This window comes from Mauremys mutica, chromosome 2 (genome assembly GCF_020497125.1).
Source record: "Mauremys mutica isolate MM-2020 ecotype Southern chromosome 2, ASM2049712v1, whole genome shotgun sequence".
Classification (NCBI taxonomy): Eukaryota; Metazoa; Chordata; order Testudines; family Geoemydidae; genus Mauremys; species Mauremys mutica.
Window position 1 is genome coordinate 273,216,358 of NC_059073.1, and position 24,803 is coordinate 273,241,160.

A 24,803-nucleotide genomic window follows, 5' to 3' on the forward strand; every position below is an offset into this window, starting at 1 on the left:
GTAGTTTTAATTAGATTAAGGGTCTGTCTATACTGTGACAATGAGCATGTTAAAGATGTTTGGAAAGAAACCACGTTTTACACTATGACCCTTTACACAAACCGGATCAAAATTATGTTTAAAAACAGGTTTATGTAAACAGTGCAGGCAGACCTTAAATGACTAGCTCTTTCAGGGTGTAAAACTGCTTCACTTACTGTTTTCTAAAACCAGATTTTTTTTTTCCCCCTTTCCTCTTAGCATTGCCTTTAGTCCAAGTGGATGAGAAGGGAGAGAAAGTCAGGCCAAATCAGAATCGTTGCATTGTGATTTTACGTGAAGTACCTGAATCTACACCCATTGAAGTAAGGATATTGTAGTTCCATAAAACAAAAAATGCTTCACTCTCATGACTCAGGAATTTGCATTCTCCAGTTCATAAGAATATACCGAGGGGATTTAACCTACTTTTTAACATTTCTAATGAGATTGCTAGACTTGGGCTTATAAAGTCCATTAGAATGATCTGTGGTGTTTCTCTGTAGAAATGCATGGTTTCAAGAACATTACAGTAAGACGTGTTTCGCATGAACTTCTGTAAAGTGCTAAAGCACTCAAACTACTATTGAGACCATACAGAAATTCTTATAAATAGGTTTAAATGCTGGTCTCCCTCTATAGAACCATGGTTGTAGGTCCCTTACACTAGGGACCTATTCAGGGATTTAGGCAGGTGACCATCCCTCCACAATAGATCAGCAGAATACTTCTCTGTGGCCTTCCTCATCTTAGACTTTCCCTCCCTTAAAATATTTTCTGCTTGCCTTCTTTACAATATGTTCCAGCCCCTTTGCTCTGGGGCATAACTAGTAAATGGATAAAATTGTGAAAAGGAAAAACTGCTAACAGAAAAAGTCACTGGTGAAGCTGGAAGCCCGTCCTTGTGAGTTCAAGCATCAGAAGCTTTTCTGTAGCACTGAGGCCATCAGCTTAATATACACTAGTTTGTTGGAAGGAGTGTTAGTGGTCCAGTGGATCACTAATTATGGAACGTGAAGAAAAGCATTGGAGGAAGGGGGGGACAAGGAGGGGGAAGTGTTTCCCAGTGCCTGAATAATAAAGGCATTCAGTGCATATCTTTGAAGCAGATTGGACTTGAGATAGTAGAAAGAAGATGGAGCAGCAGAGGGATCCTTAACTACTTCATTTTGGGGTGCAAGAAGGAGGCAAAGAGACTTGACACAGGATGGGAAAGCATAGAAATGAAAATGTACAAGAACAATTCATGTTGAAAGGAATGAAATGTATTCTATTACTGAAGGAAAAAGTAATAGGAAATAACAATGGACTTTAAAGTAAACAAAAGATATGGCAAGTCTTCCTTTCAATAATCCAGCTATTCTAACTTTCAGAGTAGTTAGCGAAGAGAGACATTTCATGTGCGTACGAAGTTCTTACATGGATGTTTTTCCCCCTGTCACCCATTTGCTGATTATCATAAGATGTATTGATGCTGGAACTATGTAGCTGATCTGCCTTGAACATTTGCAAAATAGCTGTGTGAACCACTGGCTTTAAAAATGGCCAAGACCTGTCAGAAGCCAAGTGCATAGTGTAGCTAAACACTGTAGAAACTACAGTAGATGTTAATTGCATACATCTTCTAGCGTAATGGGAAATTGTACAAAGTCTGACCAGAATGTTCAAAGCCACTGTCAGGTCTTCAGAGTCACATCATGGTTCTGGATATTACTTGGCTTTTGGTTCTATGAATAAAACAGAATGGAATATTCTGTACTTTAGGCAGTACAATTGTAAATTGACATTGAAAAGTATTTTCGCTTCTGTGCTGCCAAAATCCACTATTTTAGACAACAGAAATCCTGCATTTATTCTCAAATGAAAGTCCTCTAAATAGATTTTTGCTCCTGTTTTTAAACAGTACTGAGAAGAAAAATTCCAGTATGGCCTTTGTAATGCAACATTTCATATTCCTTTATATTAAAAATAAACTTTAAGATTAAGCATTACTGCGGGTATTTTAATCTCTCTCTGTTCTTAGTCTAGCAAGCTGGAAAGCATTTTTATTCTTGTCTCTTACCAGTAGTTCACATTCAAAGTTCTGCACTTCACAATAACCTTTCTTTTTTTTCAAATCCATTTCCCCTTCCCCCTCCCCCCCCCCAAACCTTTTCTTAGGAGGTTGAAGCACTCTTCAGGGGAGATAATTTGCCTAAATTTATCAACTGTGAGTTTGCCTATAATGACAATTGGTTCATTACTTTTGAGTCAGAAGCTGATGCACAACAGGTAACAACTTTTTTTTCTCAGATGTAAAATAGTTAGTCTTTAGAATGCTTCAGGGCAATAGCAGATCAGGGTGGGCAAAAATCCATACATATATAATTTTTTTGTGAACATTTCTAGTCAAAGAAATACTGCTAAACCTCCAGTTAGTAATATCAGAAGTCTGATGTTAAGTAAACGTAACCAGTAAGAACTTTATGCTGTGTGCATGTGTTCTTGTTTCTGTGAAATATTTTAACTTTATTTACTACAAATGGTGATATTCTGTAGCATATCCTGAAGCATCACCCTATCTGAAGAAATAAAATATTGATTTAGACTTTCTAAATGCCTTTTTAAAAAGTTGTGTAATTCTATATCAAATTTACTTCAATGACTGAAGTGTTCTAACTTGCGTTGACTGTTTTATACAATTACTTACCTCCATTTAGTACTGGTGATGCTTCAAATATAGCAATAGTTCTTGGTCCACCAAAACTCCTTTAACACTAGTTGTGTTGAATTAATATTCATAATGGATATTTGACAGCTTTTTTTTTTACAAATGTCAATTTTATAAGGCTTACAGATACCTTAGAGAAGAAGTGAAAACTTTCCAAGGAAAACCAATTAAGGTAAATAAAGCTGTTTGTACTATTTTATTTACTATTAACATAATAGGTTGGTGTAATTAAGTAATCTAAATCTATCTTGCAGGCAAGGATAAAAGCAAAGGCAATAGCTATAAATACATTTTTGCCAAAGAATGGATATAGACCTCTGGACATGAACCTCTACACACAACAGCGTTACACAGCATCCTTTTATTTACCTCCAGTATACAGTCCCCAGCAACAGTTTCCTCTGTACAGCTTAATTGCCCCACAGACCTGGTCTACTACACACAGCTATCTTGATCCAACATTGGTAAGTGTTTAGGAGTATGAGAAGCATTTGTCTACAGCTGCTGCATGTTTAATTGTTTCAGGAAGAGTGTTTAGCATTCAGTTTGAAGGACTGCATGTGAGAGGTCACAATCTAAGTTCCACTCTTCTGATTGTATGTGGTGTGGGTTTTTCTTGAAAGTGGACTCTGGCAGTCCATATTGTGGAGTATGAGAGGCATCTGGTTTCCTTTTTTTTTTTTTTTAGAAAGGGAGGCTTCAAAAGTTACTTTCCTCATGCTTCAAATTCAAATAGGGTTTTTGTTCTAAAGGTTAGACACTTAAGAATCCTCCTCTGAGTAATAGTGTTAAATACTTTTTGAAAGGTAATCTTCATAGCATATGTGTCGGAGTGTATTTATAAATCCACTTCAATACTATGTGTGGAAAGCACCTAACAGGACTAGTTGAGAGGGGATAATCTAGCGCACATTAGTTTAAAATTTAAGATTTTTCTCCTGCAAGGTTAATGTGCAGGATTGCCCTATTCGACATATCCTGACAGTTGCAAAACTAAGGTCTTTATTATTAGGTTTAAGAATTGTTGACGATCTCTAAGGAAGTACTGATTTAAAGAAATCTTACATTTTCTATATTCAAAACTAGCAGCAGCCTTAGGTCTGCGTTGCTAGTGCAGTCACATTAGCTACGTGACAGACCCCACATTCTCTGTATTCTACAGCCTTTCCTCCTCCCCACTTACTCTTGCATCAGCATTCATGTCACACTCCCTGTCAGTAGCCAGCCCAGTCAGGGAAGCCAATGATCCAACCGGCAGACCAAATTCAGTGATGAAGCCTGGTCATGGGCCACCTGACGCATGTTGTATATACGCAAAGAAAAAGAATGTGCGACTTAGTGCCATATCAGAATTACTTCAGCCAGCTCCGCTCTCCACTTGTGCTTCTTGTTTGGCCAGTTGTATTCATGCATGCAGCTTTTTTTTGTGCACTCACTGGCTATGGAGTGTCATTGATTGGTGGGGGCCAGGGTTGTCACAAGTGGAACCATCCTCCTACCACCACATCTATCTTTGAGTGTAAAATAAACTAGGGTAGTAGTGCTCAAAATTAGAAAGATACTATTTAGAAATCTTGGCAAATGATTAAAGTCTCCTTGAACGAACTCCCTGTGTATTGAAAGGCAAGATTATTAGAAAGTTGTGGTGAACACATTTGACACATAGGGAAAGCGGCCAGAACCCTTTGCAGTTAGTGTTTAAAGGAAACTATAGAATGGGGAGGAGATTTGATGGAGTGCACGTTCATCTCTGGACACCCATGTCCTGGTTAACACCTAGAAACTTCTTTGGGTTTTTTTTTGAGATGTGGACAAATGAAGAATCAGTAACAGCAGTAATTGTACCACTTTCAAACAGGGTCACATTCTTATTGTCCAACAGTATCACTGGTTATGTCAAAGTCAATAAAAGCATGTTGAGGGTTCCTTTAGAATTAGAAGGAAAAGTCATTCCCTGAATGGAAAATGACGATCATAATGAAATGTTTTCAAACTAAGAGCTCTTCCGAGGAAAGAGTCTTTTAAATGATCAGTACCATCTCTTAAAGATTGATTTGAATAATCTGAATTACATTTATTTACCTCCATGCATTTCACTCGGTTTGGACAATAAAAAATACTTGACTTTCTGGTTCTTCACAACTAGTGCCTGTTGCAGCGTTTGGATTACAAATGTTGTAACTTCAGAACAAGCCTTTTTCACTGAATCTTCACTTGTATTAATAGACTTTGTAAAAATTTTAATTACCTAAATTTGAAGCCTGAAGTATTGAACAGTGTCACTTTTAATCCCTTGATGATGATGATGGCCTGTTTGCTAGCGCAAAATAGTATGCCAACAGTAAGTTGTGGTGTGAAAACTCCACTGTTAAATTTCAATTGTCAGTGTTTTGTGATGCTCTTTGCATTTCCAGACAATGCTGTGTGTGTGTTGTGTGTCATTTCAGTTGACATAATATAGCCTCCAATTCTTTGAGAAGGACTTGGCACTGTTAAATGTTTATGTAGTACTCGTTTCATAGCTGTTTGAAAGTTAATTCTCAGCTCATCTTGCTGATGCAAGTATTAATTGAGACTATGGTCTTACTGTTACCACATTCAGTGGTGGGTTGTTGGTTTTTTTGGAGCAACAAACTTTACTTTGAACTAATTAGGCAGAAAAGACAATTTTCTTGGTGCTTGTGCCATTGTAAGAAGTAATCTTAAATTTGGGTTTAATTTTTTAACTAACATGATTATTAGTATGCTCAGTGATAGAGGGAACATTAGTAGAAGGTGGATAGGAATAGTAAAAAAAAAAAAAAGGCAAAAATTTGAGTCGCACTTGGACTTTGGTAGCTCCCTTTCAATAAACATTCTATTATGTCCTCGTTTTCATATTGGGAGCAAGACAAACAGTATTACACATGTAGAGTGGTGCCTTAAAACATGAAAAATTAGAGGGTCCCTGTAACAGACATTTGCCAATTTTGGTAAGACTTTGTCAGCAAGCTCCTCAGAAGATGAGGAAGAGATCTAGCATATGGAGAAACTGTAAGCAAAAGGTTGCTAGCCTTGACAGTCAACATGTTTTGTAAACATTTGTAATACTGTACTTGACTAAATGTACTTTAAGAGATCGTGTCTGAGGTATTGATATTTGATTACTATTGTTGAATGCTTGTAGTATTAAATAGGTCTATATATACTGCTACCTCGCTATAACGCCACCTGATATAACATGAATTTGGATACAACACGGTAAAGCAGTGCTCCGGGGGGGCGGGGCTGCGCACGCCAGTGAGTCAAAGCAAGTTCAATATAACAGTTTCACCTATAACTCGGTAAGATTTTTTGGCTCCCAAGGACAACATTATATCGAGATAGAGGTGTATATTAATTGATTAAATAGCGGTTTCCTTGGCATACTGAATAAATTTAACTTACCTGTTTTACTGTCTTCTTTGCACAGTCAGTGAAGATTTGTGCCCACTTCTTAAAAGTTGTAGTAATGAGCTAACTGGCCATTACAATAGTTACTATTAACTCTGAACAGATGTTGTTTTTTACGCTATCCATAATTTTCAAATCTGGATGTCAACGCTGTTCAAAAACATTTGTGCGTCAACATAGCAATCACACCTATTTTTTACTTTCAAACGGCTAAAACATGAGAAGTGAGTGATCTTCCTATTTGGCACACTTGAAAACAAGTATTGGAAAGCGAACTTATCTTACCACCACCAAAAAATGTAACATGAACCTATAAGATATTGTGCAGTGGGACGGAGTAACAAGGTATTAGAAATACCAAACTGGGATGTTGGGGCATATATTATTTCTACTACCTTTTTTACACTGTGCTACCTAATACCATTCCTCTTCCAAAGCTGAATGGCTTCATGTCGTCCTTCCGCACATCTCATTCTTCTCTGCAGCTCTTCACTCCTGGAACCCCCTTCCTGACCCTGTCTGCCATGCATCCAGCCTTGCCTTAAATGTCTTTCTCAAAATGCACTTACTCTATGAGGCTAACACTTTAATCTCCCTTGAGTTATCTTTGAATCCAAACCAGTAAGGGGGGAAACTCCTAATCTTGGTGAAGCACGAATTAGTTACTCAAATAGCCATGTAAGCCTATGGCTGTAGTCCTCTTCCTACCTCAGCTGAAAGTTGTCGCCATCTCACTGTATTGTCTGTCTTGACATTGTAAACTCTTTGGGACAGGGACACTGTTTTACTAGTCTGTAAAGCTCCATGCATGTTCTGATGCTTTAGAATATAGGAAACATATCTTAGACCACATAAGGGAGAAAATTAAATCAATATTACAAATATTTTTTACTTTTGTCTCCAGTTGTCCTCTTTTGAGCATGTGTAATGGCTGTTTATAAACTTCCTCTTGAATGAGTTTGTCATGCACTGGCCAAAACATGTTCTCTTGTCACATAATCTTAAACTAAAAATGAAAAAATAAAATCCTTTTTGGAATACTGCCCTGCGTAGAATGACATGGGATATAGGTTTAAAAATAACTTTAGACATGCAGAAAAAGCAAAGAGGACTAGATCTTGGAAATAAAGGGAATTAACCTCCAAATTTGTCTCTTTAAAGAATACCATAGTCGCTATTTTGACAAACCTGTGGATATTCAAGACTTTTAGTATAAACAAGTATTTAATTTTCCACTCTGAAGATGAACATTCAGTTTGGTGTTATAGTATGTAATCTGCAAATGTATGTCCACACAATGTTTTTATTCTCTAGGTAACGCCATTTCCCAGTGCTGGATTTATCAACGGGTTTACATCACCAACCTTCAAGCCCCCTGCTTCTCCATTGACTTCACTCAGACAGTATCCTCCCAGAAGCAGGCAAGTTCAACCAAATAAAAATGTGTATAATCATTTTTTAAAATACCAGTATTCCAGGTGTTGTGCAAGTTACTTTATTCTTTATAGCTTAAAAAAAAACTTTAGCTTGCAAAGTGCACACTAAATTAAACTTGCTTTAAGATTAAATATGGCCAGATGATACTTACTGATAACAACATAAAGACATAGCAATATTAAGAGTGATTGATTGCACTGCTGCCTCATAGCTCTGAACTGGTCTGCTAGGTGCATGATCAGAGTTCGGTGGCTTAACATTTTCAGTGGGAACTTGGATCTTTCTGTAATGCAGATTACTAAAATTGTTTTTCTGGACTGGTTTGCCACTTCAGCTCTGAGAATACTCCACTCTATTTGGAATGTCTTTCATGAAGTCCTTAGCTGCAGTTACACTATATTTCAAATATAATTATCAGCAGATTTATTTGTTATATGTTTAAGTTTAGAATAGTTTGTCAAGCACTAAGTTAAAATAGAAGTTCCAAGGTTTAATTTTGCTAAAAATACTTCACATGTATCCAAATGAAAATCCATCTCTTTTTAAGAGGATGATCAATTTATAAGGATTATATAAATATACAACAAAGTGCTAAGCAGTTCACATAACCATTTTTTAATATAATGTATTCCCGATTTGTAGGAATCCTAGCAAATCACATCTACGGCACACCATACCCAGTGCAGAAAGGGGACCTGGGCTTCTAGACAGTCCTACAATATTCAACTTTTCTGCTGATCGTTTAATTAATGGTGTCAGGAGTCCACAGACAAGGCAGCCAGGGCAAAACAGGACACGGATGCAAAATACTACTACTAGTTATACCAAGAGGGATATAGGAACTGGACGAATGGAACAGACTAATATTGACTCTTCCCCTGGCTTAGGAAGAGGAAGGTGAGTGTTTTTAACAGTTGTTTGTATAAATACCCTATGGTGTGATCTGCTTCTGAGTATTTATTTGTATACACAGCAGTAAACACTTTCAAAAGCAGGAGTAACATTAAAAGAGCAATATTTAACTATAGCTATGTCTTTGCAATATAATTAAGGCTCTGAGAATTTTTTTCTCTGAACATGTTCATTTGATTAAACAATACATTAATGTTAAATAACAGCAGTAACCTGTTGTGGCTGTAAAATGTTGAAGTTCTTACTACTTTTGTGTTCGTTTTTGACTTGTGCTAAAATCATCCGTTTTTTAAAACTATATAAAGTGTTATGGCTTATAGAATTTCCAGAAAATATTTAAATGGGGGCCCAGTTTAAGTGCATTGGTTTTCTTAAGTGACTATTTAAAAATGGCACTTTCAGTTGGTCCTGCTTACTGTGTGTTCAGTCATAACTGCTAGATTGAGTGAAATAGTTAACACTTTGCACTCAGTCTAATACTGTAGATAATTCACCTAGGAATATGTGAGCGGGATTGTATCCCAGCTAACACATAATATAGTTAACTAACTTTCAGTGGCAGGACCAAATCATGGTTTCATTTATGCCTGTGTCATGCAAAGAACATAATGTTGCATAAGAGTAACTGAGGGCACATTTTGGACTCTGGGATCTATTGTGCTGTAAGGGAAAAATCCAGTTTACGTTTTAGTTCCCAGGTGAAGTTGGCAGGGCTGGGAGTTAGAGAAGCAATTCTTAATTTACAGATTTAGCAGACTTGATATGGAAGCCATTGAGATGCAAATAAAATCACACTGCCATTTTTTTAATCATGCTTTTAGGATTGTATTTTAAAGTAATTTGAGGGCAAAAGGAAACTATCACGCTTCCTTATCAATAACCAGTTGAATTGTGAATAGGGCTCCGTGTCCCACACAGAGCTTGTGGAAGTGGATTCCGTGACTTTCTGTGACCTGCGTGACTTGTGCAGGGGCCAGTGTGGCTGACCGCGGGGCCACCCAAGCAGTTGGCTCCGGGGACAACCACACCAGCTGCTGCTCCAGCAGCGGATCCCAGGCTGCTTCCTCATCAGTAATCCCCTGGTACCTCCCGTGCCAGGTCACGAGCTGTGAATTTTTGTTTATTGCCCATAACCTGTCCATGACTTTTACTAAAAATACCCATGACTAAATCGTAGCTTTAATTATGGAATGTCAAGTTTTTTTGGAAAGTTGAAGTCAAGTCAAATTTACCTTGCCTTTTCACTGAATAAAAATGAGTACTTTAAATGTAAAAGTAAGAACTTCTGTATTAAATCATTTAGTGTGGTATGCAAAAGAACTATATCTGGACATGTTTTTCTTTTTCTAAAAGAGGCTTAAGTTGTGAACAATATGTTAACATCTATAATCCATATAGATGAAAGAATTAGCAAGTGTTTATTATTAGAATTTACATTCTGATGCTTTTGGCATTGGATAAAACTCTAGGATATTTCCTAGTGAGTTTAATTTTTTTTCTTAATACATAGACATTATATTAATAAAGCATCACAAATGCTGTTACCTTAGTCTTTTTGGAAAGATGTAATGAAAAGCTAAAGATAAAATACATGTTCTTCAAGTGCTTGCTCATGTCAGTTCCAAATAAGTGTGTGCACGCCTCGTGCACAGTAGCCGGAAGCTCTTTCCCCTAGCAGTACCCGTTGGGTCAGCTCAGACATCTCCATGGCACCATATATAGGGCCCTGCTGACCTGCTGACCCTTCAGTTCCATGTTCCCGGCTTTGCACCAACAGAGGGGTGGGCTGGTGGGTCTTGGAATGAACATGAGCAATACATCTTGAATTACAACAGTTACGAAAAGTAGGTAACTAGGTTTTTTCCCTGCAAATAAGCTATGTTTTAAAGTTTCAGCCAGTACTAAATAATTTTCCTAAATATAGGGTAAAAATTATTCAGCCTTTTTTTATTGGATGGTTTTGGGTGTCCCTGAGACTTCCTCATAGTTTTAGATAGAGCTGTACTTTGAACAGGGGAATTCTTTCACTTAAAAAAAATAAATAAGGATTATATAAATATACAACAAAGTGCTAAGCAGTTCACATAACCATTTTTTAATATAATGTATTCCCGATTTGTAGGAATCCTAGCAAATCACATCTACGGCACACCATACCCAGTGTGGTGGGGGGGGGGAGGGGAGGGAGTTAGTTTTGCCTTGTGTAAACTTCGTGCCTTTCTTCTAGCATGAGCTTTTCTTCAATCATGTTTCCTCTTTAATCCTTACTAGTCACTGTCTCTAAAATAATGACTTGTATAATAAGCCTCTAGGATGAGGGTGACTGTAATAATGTAATTTTAAAAATAAATTGATTTTTTATATCGCATCTAGGCAAAGTTCTGATGTTAATTGTATGTTCTCCCTTCTAGGAAAAATTCATATGGCTATCGAAAGAAAAGGGAGGACAAGTTTACAGTGAGTGTTGGATCATAATTAATCTATAAGTGAAATATCAAGTTCTTTTTTGTTATCCATATCAAGATTACCATGAAGAATAACTGACCAGGCTTAAATAAGATGTTATACAAGAAAACATGCATTCTAATAGTAAATTAAAGATAACTGCCTGTTTTGTTAAGGAAAATACATCTAAATCCACATTAGAATACACCACGTAATGAACACCAAATATCAAGAGCTACCCCTTCTTGATACTTATTCCAGAGTCACTCAGGTCATTCCAGATGTATAAAGTGAAGGTAACATGCTCATCAGGAAAATGTTTCAATCTCCCTGATCTACAATAATATTTCCAAATGGTGAACTTGGTGGTTTGCCTTTTTATCCAGCCTCTTTGAGGTTTGTGAACTTTGTAGAAGGTGAAAGTTCCACACTGGCATTCTGGAGTTAAAAGCTGTTTCTTTAGGTTGGGAATAAGAATATCCACTTGAGTCCAGAAGTTAGGCTGCTGATAATGGAAGGAAATACTGGGTGGATGGGGCCATTTCCTCTTTTATACACCTGGAATCTTCCTGAGAGAAGGTGAAATGAGGGGTGAGGGGCCCACCCTTCACAGTTCAATGCCAGGAGATGCCGGTTCCACAAGTGACTGTGCAGAGGTGACTCTTAAACTGTCACTGCTTAAGCAACTCTCCTGTCAGAGTAGGTAACCATTATGGGCATGTCTCAGTTCCTGTCCTGAAACAGGCCTGAGCAGTCACAAAACAATTATTTCCTTGTTTACAAGGTACATACCAGTATTCAAGGAGGAAAAGTACAACATAGTGTAAAACAGTTGTTACTCCTCAATCTAGATGTAATTTATAAACGCATAAAAATCACCCCCCCCACAAAAATGTGAAGATTTGTTTTGTTACTTTTTCTATCTCTGAAATTGTACTCTGCTTGAGTATAATCCAAAGTTCAGTTACTCCTGTGGTGTTTTTAGGTTTTTTTACTGAAACCACCTGGACAAATAAAGTTTTGCTGTGTAACTTTTACTTTTTTGTACTAAGTCCTATAATTTCTAAAATAGTGCCTTGCTGGGGAGAAATAAGCTTCTATTTCTACAGTGCACTGTATGCATAAGTAAGCTACCAAACACTGTTCAGCAAATGGCCTGGTCTACCAGTAGACTTCGTACCTGTATAACTACTTTGGATCGGGATGGCGATTTTTATTGATCAAAATAGTTACACCAGTATAGCTGCTAGTGTAGAGCCAGTTCTCACCTCCCATTGTACCTTTTAGTCAGATTTAAATCTCGTTAGGGATCCAGTGGTGAGTAACATTGAGGCCCTGGTCTTTCCTATTTTTGGTGCTTAATAGTTTTGTATCAAAATCCCATAATCTTCCTTAACTGTAGTCTGATTTCATAATATGTCACACTTCTGTTGTTACAGAGAGGTCAAACGCAGTCTCCGCCACCTCCAAAGCCTCCGTCTCCTAGTTTTGAATTGGGATTATCCAGCTTCCCTCCATTACCTGGGGCTGCAGGCAATTTGAAGACTGAAGACTTGTTTGAAAACAGACTGTCCAGTGTCATAATGGGAACGTCAAAGGAAAGAGTGAGTAGTTTGAGTTTACTGCTTTACATACCTCCTTGTTTCAAATTCAGTGGTTTATGTAGTAAAAATACAATTCAAGTAGAACTTAACCATGCTTTTATGTAGGTCATGGAAAACTGTAGTTGTTCTGTATATAACTCCTTTGCTGTCATCTCAATTCTCATCCTAGCAGTTGGTTGGCAAGAATGCACCCTCCTTGTTGAAGGATAACTGAGGTGGTGTGGAGTATTGGTGCCCCAGAGTAACTATTTTTAATTAGTTGCTAGTGATGAAAACAGATATCACTTTTTTCAGTGTTCCCAGCTGTCAGGTTACTACTTGTTACTTTTTTGATAGCATTAAGTGAAAAATAATCTTACACCACAATTTGCTCATAATTTGCTTTGTTAGTTTTTTTTTCTCCCCTTAAACACCTAGAAAACAGCTGCAGGTGGGGAAAACACATTTTCAACCTCTGAAATACAGGGAAAGAGCCTGGAAACTCTCTAAACACTGGGCTTGTTAGTTGAAATAATAAGTATTGCTAAACCAATTGAATCCAAGAGCTGATGTGTGAGATCAGTTGGAGAATGTAAAAATACACCAAAATGACCTGGCAGACTGTGCTTTCAGGATGCAGCTAGAGATGTAATTCAGAGTTGATGCTCTCTCTAGCTGCTCATAGATAGTGCAGAGGACAGAGTCCTAAAGAATGCAATCTGTGGGCTCAGGGTGCTCTCCAAGAGAGATTTAATTCCACAGTGACTATCAAAGAGTCTGGGTTGTGGAAGTCTGTTCCATCAATCTTTCAGTTTAAATTTGGTTGCTTTATTTTTGTTGCAACTTTATCGACACTGTATGTTGATTCCCAGTTATAATATAACCAGATCCTCTGGTGCAGGAGGGTTGCTGTGGACTATTTACAAAACTGGTTTAACTGGCTCAGGGGTCATCACCTTCCTTGGTGTAAGGATGACCCATTAGTGGTAAAGAGCATCATAAAGGGGCTTACACAATATTCCCTCTTCCACTGTATCCTCCTTACTACCACCGTATCAGGGTGGGTGGGAAAGGGGTTGTGGTTGGGGAAGTGCCCTATGTCGTAGCAATCCCTGGTTACGTTTTCTGCCCACTGATGCTGCTAATGGTGTCAGTTAAAGAAGTCCTAAGGTTGTTCTAACGAGGGGTATAGTCGTTTACAGAACAATGCAAAAGTGGCTTCTAAACCACCTTCACCCATTTTCCTCATCCTTCTCCTCCCCACTGCCCCACACAGACACTTTTCCACCAACTTGTAGTCTGTGGATTTTGGCCATATGTAAGGATATTTAAGACCAGCCCACAGTCTCTCTTGAAAATTTTACCAGAATGGGCAGGGATCGTGTCCCTAGCCTCTGTTTGCCAGAAGCTGGCAATGGGCTAGAGGGGATGGATCACTTGATGATAACCTGTTCTGTTCATTCCCTCTGGGGCACCTGTCATTGGCCACTGTCGGAAGACAGGATACTGGGCTAGATGGACCATTGGTCTGACCCAGTATGGCCGTTCCTATGTAAAAGACAGGAACAGAATCTAGCTATCCAGTCCTTTGCTCATCATGCACCGTACTCCCCCTCTAAGTATAGCTTGGGAAACTATTTCAGAAGAGCTCTGCATAAGCCTGAAAGCTTGTGTCCCAGAAGTTGGGCCAATAAAAGATATTAAATCACCCACATTGTGTGTCTGTTCTCTAACCATGAAATTTTAGGGCTCAATCATGTAAGGAGTTGAGCACTCAGGCCCAAATCCATCATATGCTTCTATTGAGACTACTCATATAATTATATGTGCATAAGTGCTGTGTTGGATTTGGGCCAGGATGTTCAGTACCTTGCAGAATCAAGCCATTCCCCACGTAATTGTGGGTGCAGAGTGGTACTCTTCTCTAGTTAATTCCTAAACACGGACTATGTATGTGCTCCATGCAGCTGCTTGTGATTTTGTTTTCACTAAAGTGCAAGTCTGATTTTGTTCAGAGAAACTGCATAGTCAGTATGTGATCTGAATCATAACCACCTCATGGATTACTGTTCACCTTCATGGACTTGCCTATCTACAGACCCCACTGTAGGAATCTCATGCCTAGCCACATCAACATGGAACCAATTCTGAGTGGTAGTTGGAGGACAAAAAAAATCCCCTGTGTACACACACTCTGCTCCCCTTACTTCCCCTCTCTGCTTGCCAAGATGGTCACGGAGCCAACCTCTCCCTTCTGTCTCGATGGACAAATTAATATTTTTAATTGGTTATTATGGTAGAGCTGGTTTTAGGATGGGTAAAATTTCTCTTTACTTTTGCAGCTATTTGGATTTTAGTATGTGTAGATCCTCTTAGCCTTGCCCAGGTGGAAGGATCAGTCTTTTGAGCAGTGGAAAGTTTTAAGGGTTTTTTCATATTCAGTGGTCAGTCCTACTTCAGATGGGCATTAAAAGGGCCCTTTAGGCCTTGGGTAAGAGCACTTCTCTAAAGGCTGTTATGCCTACATGCTCTTCTCAAAAAGGTACCATAAGACACTTACCGAGAACTTGCCTTTGCAAAATACCAAGTTGAAAGAAGTGATCCTGTTGTCAAGGTGCCCCATTAAGAGGCATTGAAACAGGCTTCGCCAGCTAAAAATCAGGCTTTTGGGACAGAGCCCAAGAACAGCACCTTTCCATGGTGTCATTGGTTCCAGATGGCTACACAAGAAGGTACTTCAAGTAAGGATCCTACTGTTGGATCCCAAGTATTGCTGTGCCCATTGGATCTGTCTGACCAAAGCCCCAGGAGTAAACACTTTTTTGAAGGTGAAAAGGATGTTGGGAGACTCTGAACCATCTTCATGGTCAAACCGTGGCTGCTCCTCCTCCCCCCCACAATAGAGAGTTAACTTAGCTTCCTTTATTTTCAGCATTAGCCTGTTGATCTGTGGCTGTTCACTATAAATTAATATGTAAATCATGTAGTTTTCTTGTTCCTTTGCAAGTAAATAACCTACAAGAACAAGGGCAGTCCTAACACTTCTCTGCTTAAACATACTGTTTTGGTTTGGTTTTTTTAGAACCTAAATGTGGATGCAAGTACAAACACTATTCCATCAGGAATTCCTCGAGAGCCATTGTTGCCAGCGTCTCCTGCTCTGTCTGGGACGTTTGAAAGGTCTCCTTCCCCATCCCAGTCTCCTGAGTAAGGATTTAATTACATGCCTATAATTATTCTTTTCTGAATCAAGAGTTTGCATTTTCAAAAGGTTAGGTACACTGTGTAACTAGCTATTCAATCCTTAATCAAAGAATGGAGTAACAATATCTCATGTGAACTATACATAAAGCAGAAGGCATTAGCTTATTGTTTATCATGTAATAAATGTGCACACTTTATAGGTGCTAACGAATTGCTTAGTCTTGATTCTTAATATCTGTAAACGTTTAATAAAATGGCATAAAGAATACTTTAAGCCAGGGATGAGGAACCTACGGGCTGTGGGCCGAATCCTGCCTGCTGCTTCATTTCGTCCGACCTGCGGCAAGTTTCCACACCATGAGCAAGAAGCCCTAAGCCTCAGGGGCCCTCTTTCTCCCCTCTTTCCCCGCCCCCGACCTGCGGGGCTGGAAGCCACAGATGTTAGGTCGCCCCCCAGTGTGGGAAGCTAGGGTTGCCAGGCTGTTAGAAGTCCAATCGACTCCGTGCACTTCCCAGAAGTGAACAGCATGTTCCAGCGGCCCCTAGGTGCAGGGGCAATCAGGGAAGTGCCTCCTGGGGGGGGCATGAGGGGAGGCAAAGGGTTCTGCATGCTGCCCTCGCCTGCAGGCACCACCCTCTGCAGCTCCCATTGATTGGGAGCAGGGAACTGTAGCCAATGGGAGCTTCGAGGGAGGTACCCAAAGGCGAGGGCGGTGCACGGAGCCCTCTGCCCCCACCCCCAGGGGCCACAGGGACTTGGTATCAGCCACTTCCGGAGCAGCATGGGGCCAGGGCAGGCAGGGAGCCTGCCTTAAGCCCCGCTGCGCCACTGCCACCCCAGAGCTGCTCAAGGAAAGCGGTGCCTGGCCAGAACCCGCACCCTGAACCCCTCCTGCAGCTCAACCCCCTCTCCTGAATCCCCTGCCTGCCGCATCCCTCCTGCACCCAACCCCTTGCCCTGAGCCCCTTCCTGCACACCTCACCCCCTCCCACACCCCAACCTCCTGTCCCAGCCCTACATTCATGGCCCTGCATGCAATTTCCCCACCCAGATGTGGCCCTCAGGCCAAAAAGTTTGCTCACCCCTGGCCTAGGGGAAGCTCTGAGCCTGTGCACGCATCCCTCTGCATGGCTGTGTGGCCCACAACTGATTTTTTTTATTTCTGCCCCACCCCTGCTTTAAACCATCTTGCAGGGAATGTTTACCCTGAAATGTATGCCCTATTTTAGTAGAACTTGAGTTAGCAAGTTAGTGGCTTTGTTAACCTAGGACTTCAGCATCAAAATCATTTGTAACTCACTTGCCCCAGTACCGCTCCTCCAGCAGGTGGCGCTACTCCCCATCATTCACCTACCGGGGTCAGTAAGCAGACTCTGGCCTCGACAGCCCCACCATGGTCTCCGGAGGGGCGCAGTGGTCAGGATCGGACTGCAACTTTAGCCCCAATGTGGGGCAACTCCTCTCCCATATGGGAGACTGAGGGGGCACCGGCTGCAGTGCCAACGCAGAAGGGGCCATGGTCTGTCCATCCTCCTCCCCCCCCACCCCCCGTGGCAGTACTGGAATCCATGAGGGGTGCCAGTGATGCTGGTCCAGTACTCCGAACCCTCCCTGACTGCATCACACAAGCCAGCCACAATCGGAGCACAGGCCACTGGGAGCTGCAGGCAGCCCTGCCTGCGGACGGTCAACGTAAACAAACTGTCTTGCAGGCCGCAGGTTGCCCACCACTGCCCTAAACTGTAAGCTGGACATCAAAAAACTTTTCTCCCGAATAAGTTGAATCTCTTGGCCTCCTTAGTTTTGGCCGTTCCGCTGGGGTGGCCCTTGTCTGTCCCTTTCATTTGCTGTGGGGGGGATAAGTATACAGATACTCAAAGCCCTTTGCAGGTTTTGCCCTTTCCGCTTTGTTGGATGTTGGCGGAATGGATGAGGATGTTTGCCACATGAGCTTGGCTATTTAGATCACCACTGGGTGGATGGGCAATACAATTTTTGCCGGTTTGGTGGCTGAGATGACATTGAAGAGGTTGTCTGCCTCTTCAGCGACCTCTTCAATTTGCAAGCCCAGATTCTCTGCAACTCGTTTAAGGAAGGCCTGGTGCTCCTTAAAGGGGACTGCTGGTGTGGAAGGGTCCACAGACAACTGACAGTTGAGTGGCCTGAGGGATGGTGTCACCCCCTTCTTTGCCAGGGAGGGCTCCTTTGGCACCAGGACCCCCAGGCCCTGCTGGGACTTTATAATTTTAACCTGTGGAACTTCCTCAGTAAGTTCACAGAAGCCCTCCCACAGGATGGTGCCCAAGAGTTCGCCGCATTGGTGAGCGAAGGCACGATGGTGGCCCGTGGAGTCCTCCAGATGGCCTGGAACGCGATGGACTTGGCTGCCATGGTGGCTGCGTCGGAGGTGGCCATGCAATGTAGCTCCTGGTTGCGGGCTTCTGGGCTATTCCAGGAGATGCAGACCACAATACATGGGGATTTGGGACTCTTTTCTGAGCTGACTGTAGGCTCCATGGTCTCAAGGACTCCTGAGTCACCCTCCAACCCTGGGTTTGCACACCCCTCAGCAGTCCACAAAGCCGTTCCACCCGCCGCTGCCTCCTCCACCACAGTCTCGGTCCTGGAGGGCTCCCAGGTCTGGCTCCTACAGAAGAAAGGACAAGGACAAAGGGCTTAACAGACGCTACCCATCTTCCCGCCCAGCTGCCCAACCTGAAGGCCAGAAGAAGTCATTTTGGGTGCGCTCGAGGACAGTGCCCCAGCCAATGTACTGGATCCAACCCTCCCTTTCCTCAACAGCCTCTGCCCTTTCTGATCAGCAAGATCCCATGTCACCTTGGGCTGCTGGGTGCTAGACACGGTTTCTTCAGGCTACACCTTGCAGTTGACAGCCGACCAGCCCTCCTACCCCCTTCTCCATCCCTCTTTAGGGACCCTTCTCATGAGCAACTCCTCATTCAGGAGGTCAAAAACCTACTGCACCTGGGGGCAGTGGAAAAGGTTCCTCAAAACATAGAAGTCAGAAGATTCTACTCCCGCTACTTCCTAATTCCAAAGGCAAAGGGGGGCCTCAGACCCTTCCTTAGACCTGCATCGCCTCCAGAAGTTGAAGTTTCGCATGGTCTCCCTGGCCTCCATAATCCTGTCCCTGGATCCAGGAGACTGGTTTGCCACCCTCGATTTAAAGGACTCATAGTTCCATCTTCCCAGGGCAATGGCGCTTCCTCCACTTCATGTTGGGATGGCACCATTTCCAGTTTATGGCAATGCCTTTTGGTCTTTCGTCAGCTGAGGGTATTCACAAAATGTATAGTGCTAGTAGCTGCTTACCTGTGATGTTGGGGAGTCCAAATATACCTGTACCTCGATGCCTGGTTGATAAAGGGTCAGTATGTGGATCAGGTGCCGAAGCATCTTAGCCTGGTCTGTTCCACGTGTCGACACCTGGGGTTGATGATAAACGAGAAAAAAGTCAATCTTAACCCTGGTACAATGCATAGAGTTCATCAGAGTGGTCTTCGACTCCACTCAGGCCATGGCCTTCCTCACCAGGTCTTAATTCCAGGCCATAGTGGACTTCATTGCGGGCCTGTGAGCCCACCTACTCACTACCGCCCACATGGCAGCATGTACTTGTATGGTCTAGCATGCACGACTCCACCTCAGATCTCTGCTGACATCGGTCTATGTCCCCAGCCAGCACAGCAGGGACCAGGTGGTCAGGATTCTGGACAGCGTATTGGCATCCTTCATCTGGTAGCAGGATCCATTGTCACTGTTTGGAAGGTGTTTCCTTCACAGCCCCGTCTTCATTGGTGACCCTTGCCTCTGATGCCTCAGACCTGGGCTGGGGAACCCACCTCGGCCATCTCAACCTCCAAAGTCATAGGGCGCAATCGTTCCCTTCATATCAATCAACAGAATGCGCAGAACCAGGTCATCAACCCTTTGCCAGGAAGCCATCTGTCTACAGTACCATGTCCATCTCATAGCCACTCATTTTCCAGGGTCCAAGAACATGTTGGCAGATCACCTCAGCAGGACATTCTCATCTCGCCACTAGTGTCCCTTCATCTGGAGGTGGTCAGCTCCATCTCCTGCAGGTGGGGAACTCCCCGGGTGGACTTGTTCTGCCTGGATGTGAACAGGAAGTGCCAAGTCTTCTGCTCGATTGGAGGAGGAGCCCTGTCTGATGCCTTTCTGCTCCCATGGTCAGAGGGTCTGATGTACGCCTTCACTCCGGTACCGTTGCTGCCTAGGGTCCTCATGAAGATCAAACAGGACAGGGCGAGGATCATCCTCATAGCGTCAGCGTGGCCACGCCAACACTAGTTCAGCTTCTTGCTGGACATCTTGGTGGTAACCCCATTCCAGCTACTGCTCAGATCGGACCTGTTGTCCCAGAACCATGGCAGTCTTCTGCACCCCAACCTGGCAGCGATATAACTGATGGCTTGGCAGCTGCATTTTTAAACACACAGGAGCAGCAGTGCTCGGCAGAGGTTCAGTGTGTTCTGTTGGGAAGCAAGAAGTCCTCCACCAGAGCAACCTACCTGGCCACATAGAGACTGTTCACCTGTCGGATTGTGGACAAACATGTTTGTCCCGAGTGGGCTTCGCTGCAGTTTATTCTGGACTACCTCCTGCATTTCAAGCTCCAGTGTTTGTCCCTCTCATCGATCAAGGTCCATCTAGCGCAGAGGTTCTCGAACTGGGGGTCGGGACCCCTCAGGGAGTCACGAGGTTTTTACATGGGGGTTTGCGAGCTGTCAGCCTCCACCCCAAACCCTGCTTTGCCTCCAGCATTTATAATAGTGTTAAATATGTGTTTTTAATCTATAAGGGGGGGGTCTCACTCAGAGACTTGGTGTGTGAAAGGGATTGCCAGTTAAAAAAAAAAAAAAAAAAATTGAGCCACTGATCTAGCAGCCATTTCAGCCTTTCACCTGCCATTTTAGGGTAGGTCTGGTTTTTTTGCTCAGGATATCACAGCCAGATTCCTTAAGGGCCTGGAGTGGCCTCTGCCTGCAAGTCAGAGACCCTGTCCCTCCATGGGACTTGAATCTGGTGCTGTCTCAGCTCACGGGTCCTCCCTTTGAGCCCCTGGCTTCCTGGGGTCTCTTCCTCTCTTGGAAGGTCGTGTTCCTGGTTGCAGTGTCCACCCGGTATCCAAGATTCAGGTGCTCACCTCGGAGCCACCGTACACATCTTATACAAGGACAAGGTCTAGCTAAGGCCACACACAACTTTTCGTCCTAAAGTAGTTGCTCAGTTTCATTTGAGCCAGGACATTTACTTACTGGTCTTCTTTCCAAAGCCGCATAAGTCAGAAGATGAGTGCAGGCTACCCACCCTGGACGTCAGGAAGGCTCTGGCCTTCTGTGTGGATAGGACCAAGTCATTCCATAAGTCGATGCAACTGTTCATTGCTGTGGCCGACAGGATGAAAGGTCACCTGGTATCCACTCAAAGAATTTTTTTGGATCACTGCTTGCGTTTGCTTCTGCTACAACCAAGCGAAGGTGCCGCACCTGGTGATCGTCACCACCGACTCTACCAGGGTGCAGGCCTCCTGGGCGGCATTTCTGGCCCATGTGCCTATCCAGGACATCTGTAGGGCAGCCACCTAGTTGTCTATCCACACTTTTACGTCCCACTATGCCCTTACCCAGCAGGCCTGGGACGATGCTGGCTTCGGTAGGGCAGTACTGCATGTGAACTCCAAGCCCACCTCTGTGGATACTGCTTGTGAGTCATCTAACATGGAATAGCCATGAGTAAGCTCTCTCGAAGAAAAAATGGTTACCTACCTTTTTTGTAACTGTTCTTCAAGATGTGTTGCTCATGTCCGTTCCATTACTTGCTCTCCTACCCTTCTGTCAGAGTTGCCAGCACGAAGGAACTGAGAGGGTGCAGGGCTGGTGGCACCTGATATACCTCCACATGGGAGCACCACTCCAGGGGACGGCACAGCCAGCCCTATGGATACCATTAAGGAAGAAATCTCCAACTGTGCACATGGGCACATGCACACCTAAAATGGAATGGACATGAGCAACACATCTCGAAGAACAAGTTACAGAAGGTAGGTAACCATTTTTCATCAAGATTGACTGTCCAGAGGACAAAGAAAGTTGGCCCATGGGATTGTGAGTTGCTTTTGCCAGACTCCCAGAGCAGGAGTCAAGTGGGGCCTACCCTGCAAAGCAAGAGTAGTAGAGTTTGAACCATGTGTCCTGGCTTGACTTAGGGCTAGTCTACACTTACCAGCCGGGTCGACGCGGTGAGTTCGACTTCTCAGAGTTCGAACTATCGCGTCTAATCTGGACGCGATAGTTCGATCTCCGGAAGTGCCGCGGTCGACTCCGGTACGCCACCACTGCAAACGGCGGTGGCGGAGTCGACCTTGGAGCCGCGGACTTCGATTCTGCGGTGTCTGGACGGGTAAGTAGTTCGAACTAGGGTACTTCGAATTCAGCTACGCTATTCACATAGCAGAATTTGCGTACCCTAGTTCGACCCCGCTTCTTAGTGTGGACCAGCCCTCAGGCTTGAACTTCCACTCCCAAGGGGTTCTGGGACCCTGGGTCTGAGCCCTACGTTAGTGCAATATGTGTGTAGACAGAAGGGGATTAAGATTGAGTCTGAGTTCTAACCCTGGCGTACATTACATTGTAGACATACCCACACTTATAGAACAAAGGAGTGCATAGACTAACTCCCAAAGCAATATTCAATATCACTTTGTGCATACAATAAAAGAATTGTTTCCAAGTACTGTGTGTCACAACCTGTTTTACTGGAGACTGCAGAATCAGACGTTAGGATTATAGCAAGATAAAATGTGAGCTTTGATGTCCTGGTCTATCTCCATTTTCAAACAAATACAAACTTAATTAGAATTTGTAGCATGTTCCTTATTTTAAGTTGTGTATTAAACTGTAATATGCTTTTTAAAATGTATAGCTAATTAACTTTTAAAAGGCTGTTATAGTTGTCAGTTCACAGATAGCTGTAACTTTCTTGCAGTCCGAATCAGTCTGATTTAAAAGAACTCTTAGATGCGTAATCTGCTCACATGTTGACTTTTCAAGCTCCAAACATGAAGATAGCTTTTCATGAGATTCACTTTCTGATATGTGCTTGCAGTGACTCCAAGGTTGTCGATAAGCAGCAGAGAGAGACACAAAGTATGGAAAGACTTTCTTCCACGCTCAGTACTGCATGTAAATCAGTACAAGTCAATGGGGCTGCCATAGTAAGTGATATTACTAGCTGTCTTTTGGAAGTGTTATCACGTGATGTATTGTATTAACAGTACAGCATTTCCGTTGTTTGTCTATTGGTACCTACAGCATCTTGACCCTTGCCTCAGGTCTCTTCTGATGACTTGCAATAATAGAGCTGTATAACATCTTGCAGGAAAATGGCAAGAGTATTTTTGCATTTCCATGATTAAAATTCAGCTCACTGAAGAATTAGAAGGAACAGTTAGGTGGAGTGGCTTGCTTTTTTTTTTTTTTTTCCTGATCCCCCAGTAAGTGCAATTTTGGAGTTGGGAAGGAGAGAACATCGATTTAGGCAATTGTCATCTTTTTATGTTCATAGTAGAAAGTTTTGATATGGGAGCACCATTTAACTAACATGTTTCCTCTTATGATTTGCTAACCCACTTTCCCCATAGTTTGGTTTCACTCCATCCCCTCCCTGCTGCCTCTCCTTCCTCTGTTACTTCCCCAGATCCCCCAACACTACCTCTATCCATTATCCCAAACCTTTGTGGAGTTTTTGGCGGTCACTCAGAGCTAATATGTTTATCAGGGAGACTGAAACCTGCACTGCACTGCCTGTGTACTCCAGGCACAGCAAGGTGTATAATGGTGAACTTTACTGATCACAAAAGGGGATGTTTGTAGGTGTTGGCAGAGCCTGTGTACTAAAATACTTAAGCACATGTGTAAATAATGTCTACATTGCAACGGAAGCCCAGAACTCAAGTTAGCAGACCCTGGGTTTGTTAACCTAGAGCTAGAGCATCTCCACTCATTTGTAACCTCAGGTTACTAATTGAAACCGGATCCCAATCTGGGGCTCTGCCGTCTACAGTGCATTATGTGGGCCTGAGTCCAACAACCCATATCTGACTTCCTAGCACCTTCCCAAAATGTGGCCACTCTGGTCCTTTGTTCATGGTGCAGTGTGTGTGTGTGAACTTGACTGTCCACCAAACTTGACAGTCCAGAGGACAAAAAGTTAGTCCATGGGATTTTGGGATACTTTTGGCAGTCTCCCAGAGCATAAATCTGGTGGGGCTGCATCTACATTGCAAAACAGTAGGGCTTGAACCCTGGGTGCTGGCTTTACTCAGGCTGGAAACCTCTACCCCCAGGGGTCCTGGGAACTGGGGTCCAAGCGCTGGATCAACAGGATTTATGTGTAGATGGAAGTGAAGGGGTTAAGTTTGAGCCTGCGTTTAAACTCTGGACTTACATTGCCATGTAGACATAAAGGCAACATTGCTTGAGGCACTTATTTTATCCAGAACTCCAAGTATCATCTGATGACTTTGAGCCTTGTCAACAATTGGATGGCATGTCAATGACTCAGACAGTAGGGTTAGCTTTGAATATTTAACTGCTTTTTTGCCTGTCTCTGGTGCTGTATGCAGATATCCATGTTTTCTTTTGATTCATCGATTTGTCCTTTCTGCTTTGGGCAATATGTTAATTTGACCTCCCTGGTGTGATGACCTCCTCCTCCATATTTAGATATTTGATTTGACAAAAAAATTCCCCCCCTTTTTTTTAAATAACATTTTTTTCAAACTCCCTTCTTTCTTGGTACTGCTGCCCTTTTCCATCATAATCTGAGAAGAGGGAAGAGAACTGGTTAAATGGAAAGTTTTTCTTAAGAGTGCTTGCCCATGTCCATTCCATGTTAGGTGCATGATGGTTGGAAATTTTTCCCTTACCAGTATGCAAAGGAATGGTTTTGGAACCTCCTGGAGTCTCCTGCTCATGCACCAGTATATTGGATGCCGGCAGCCCCACACCCTCTC

The 24,803-nt window shown here is 42.7% G+C and overlaps 1 protein-coding gene across 1 annotated transcript in view; it reads left to right on the forward strand.

The window, feature by feature from the left end:
- LARP4B (La ribonucleoprotein 4B) overlaps positions 1-24,803 on the forward strand; it is a 99,309-nt gene that overhangs the window by 65,805 nt on the left and 8,701 nt on the right. Inside the window, exons 7-16 of the mRNA XM_045006217.1 lie at positions 241-344; positions 2,179-2,289; positions 2,847-2,900; positions 2,983-3,192; positions 7,475-7,581; positions 8,240-8,494; positions 10,921-10,966; positions 12,394-12,558; positions 15,620-15,744; positions 22,895-23,003. Of these exons, the coding sequence (XP_044862152.1) occupies positions 241-344; positions 2,179-2,289; positions 2,847-2,900; positions 2,983-3,192; positions 7,475-7,581; positions 8,240-8,494; positions 10,921-10,966; positions 12,394-12,558; positions 15,620-15,744; positions 22,895-23,003 (1,286 nt within the window). The remainder of the gene's footprint in view (positions 1-240; positions 345-2,178; positions 2,290-2,846; positions 2,901-2,982; positions 3,193-7,474; positions 7,582-8,239; positions 8,495-10,920; positions 10,967-12,393; positions 12,559-15,619; positions 15,745-22,894; positions 23,004-24,803) is intronic.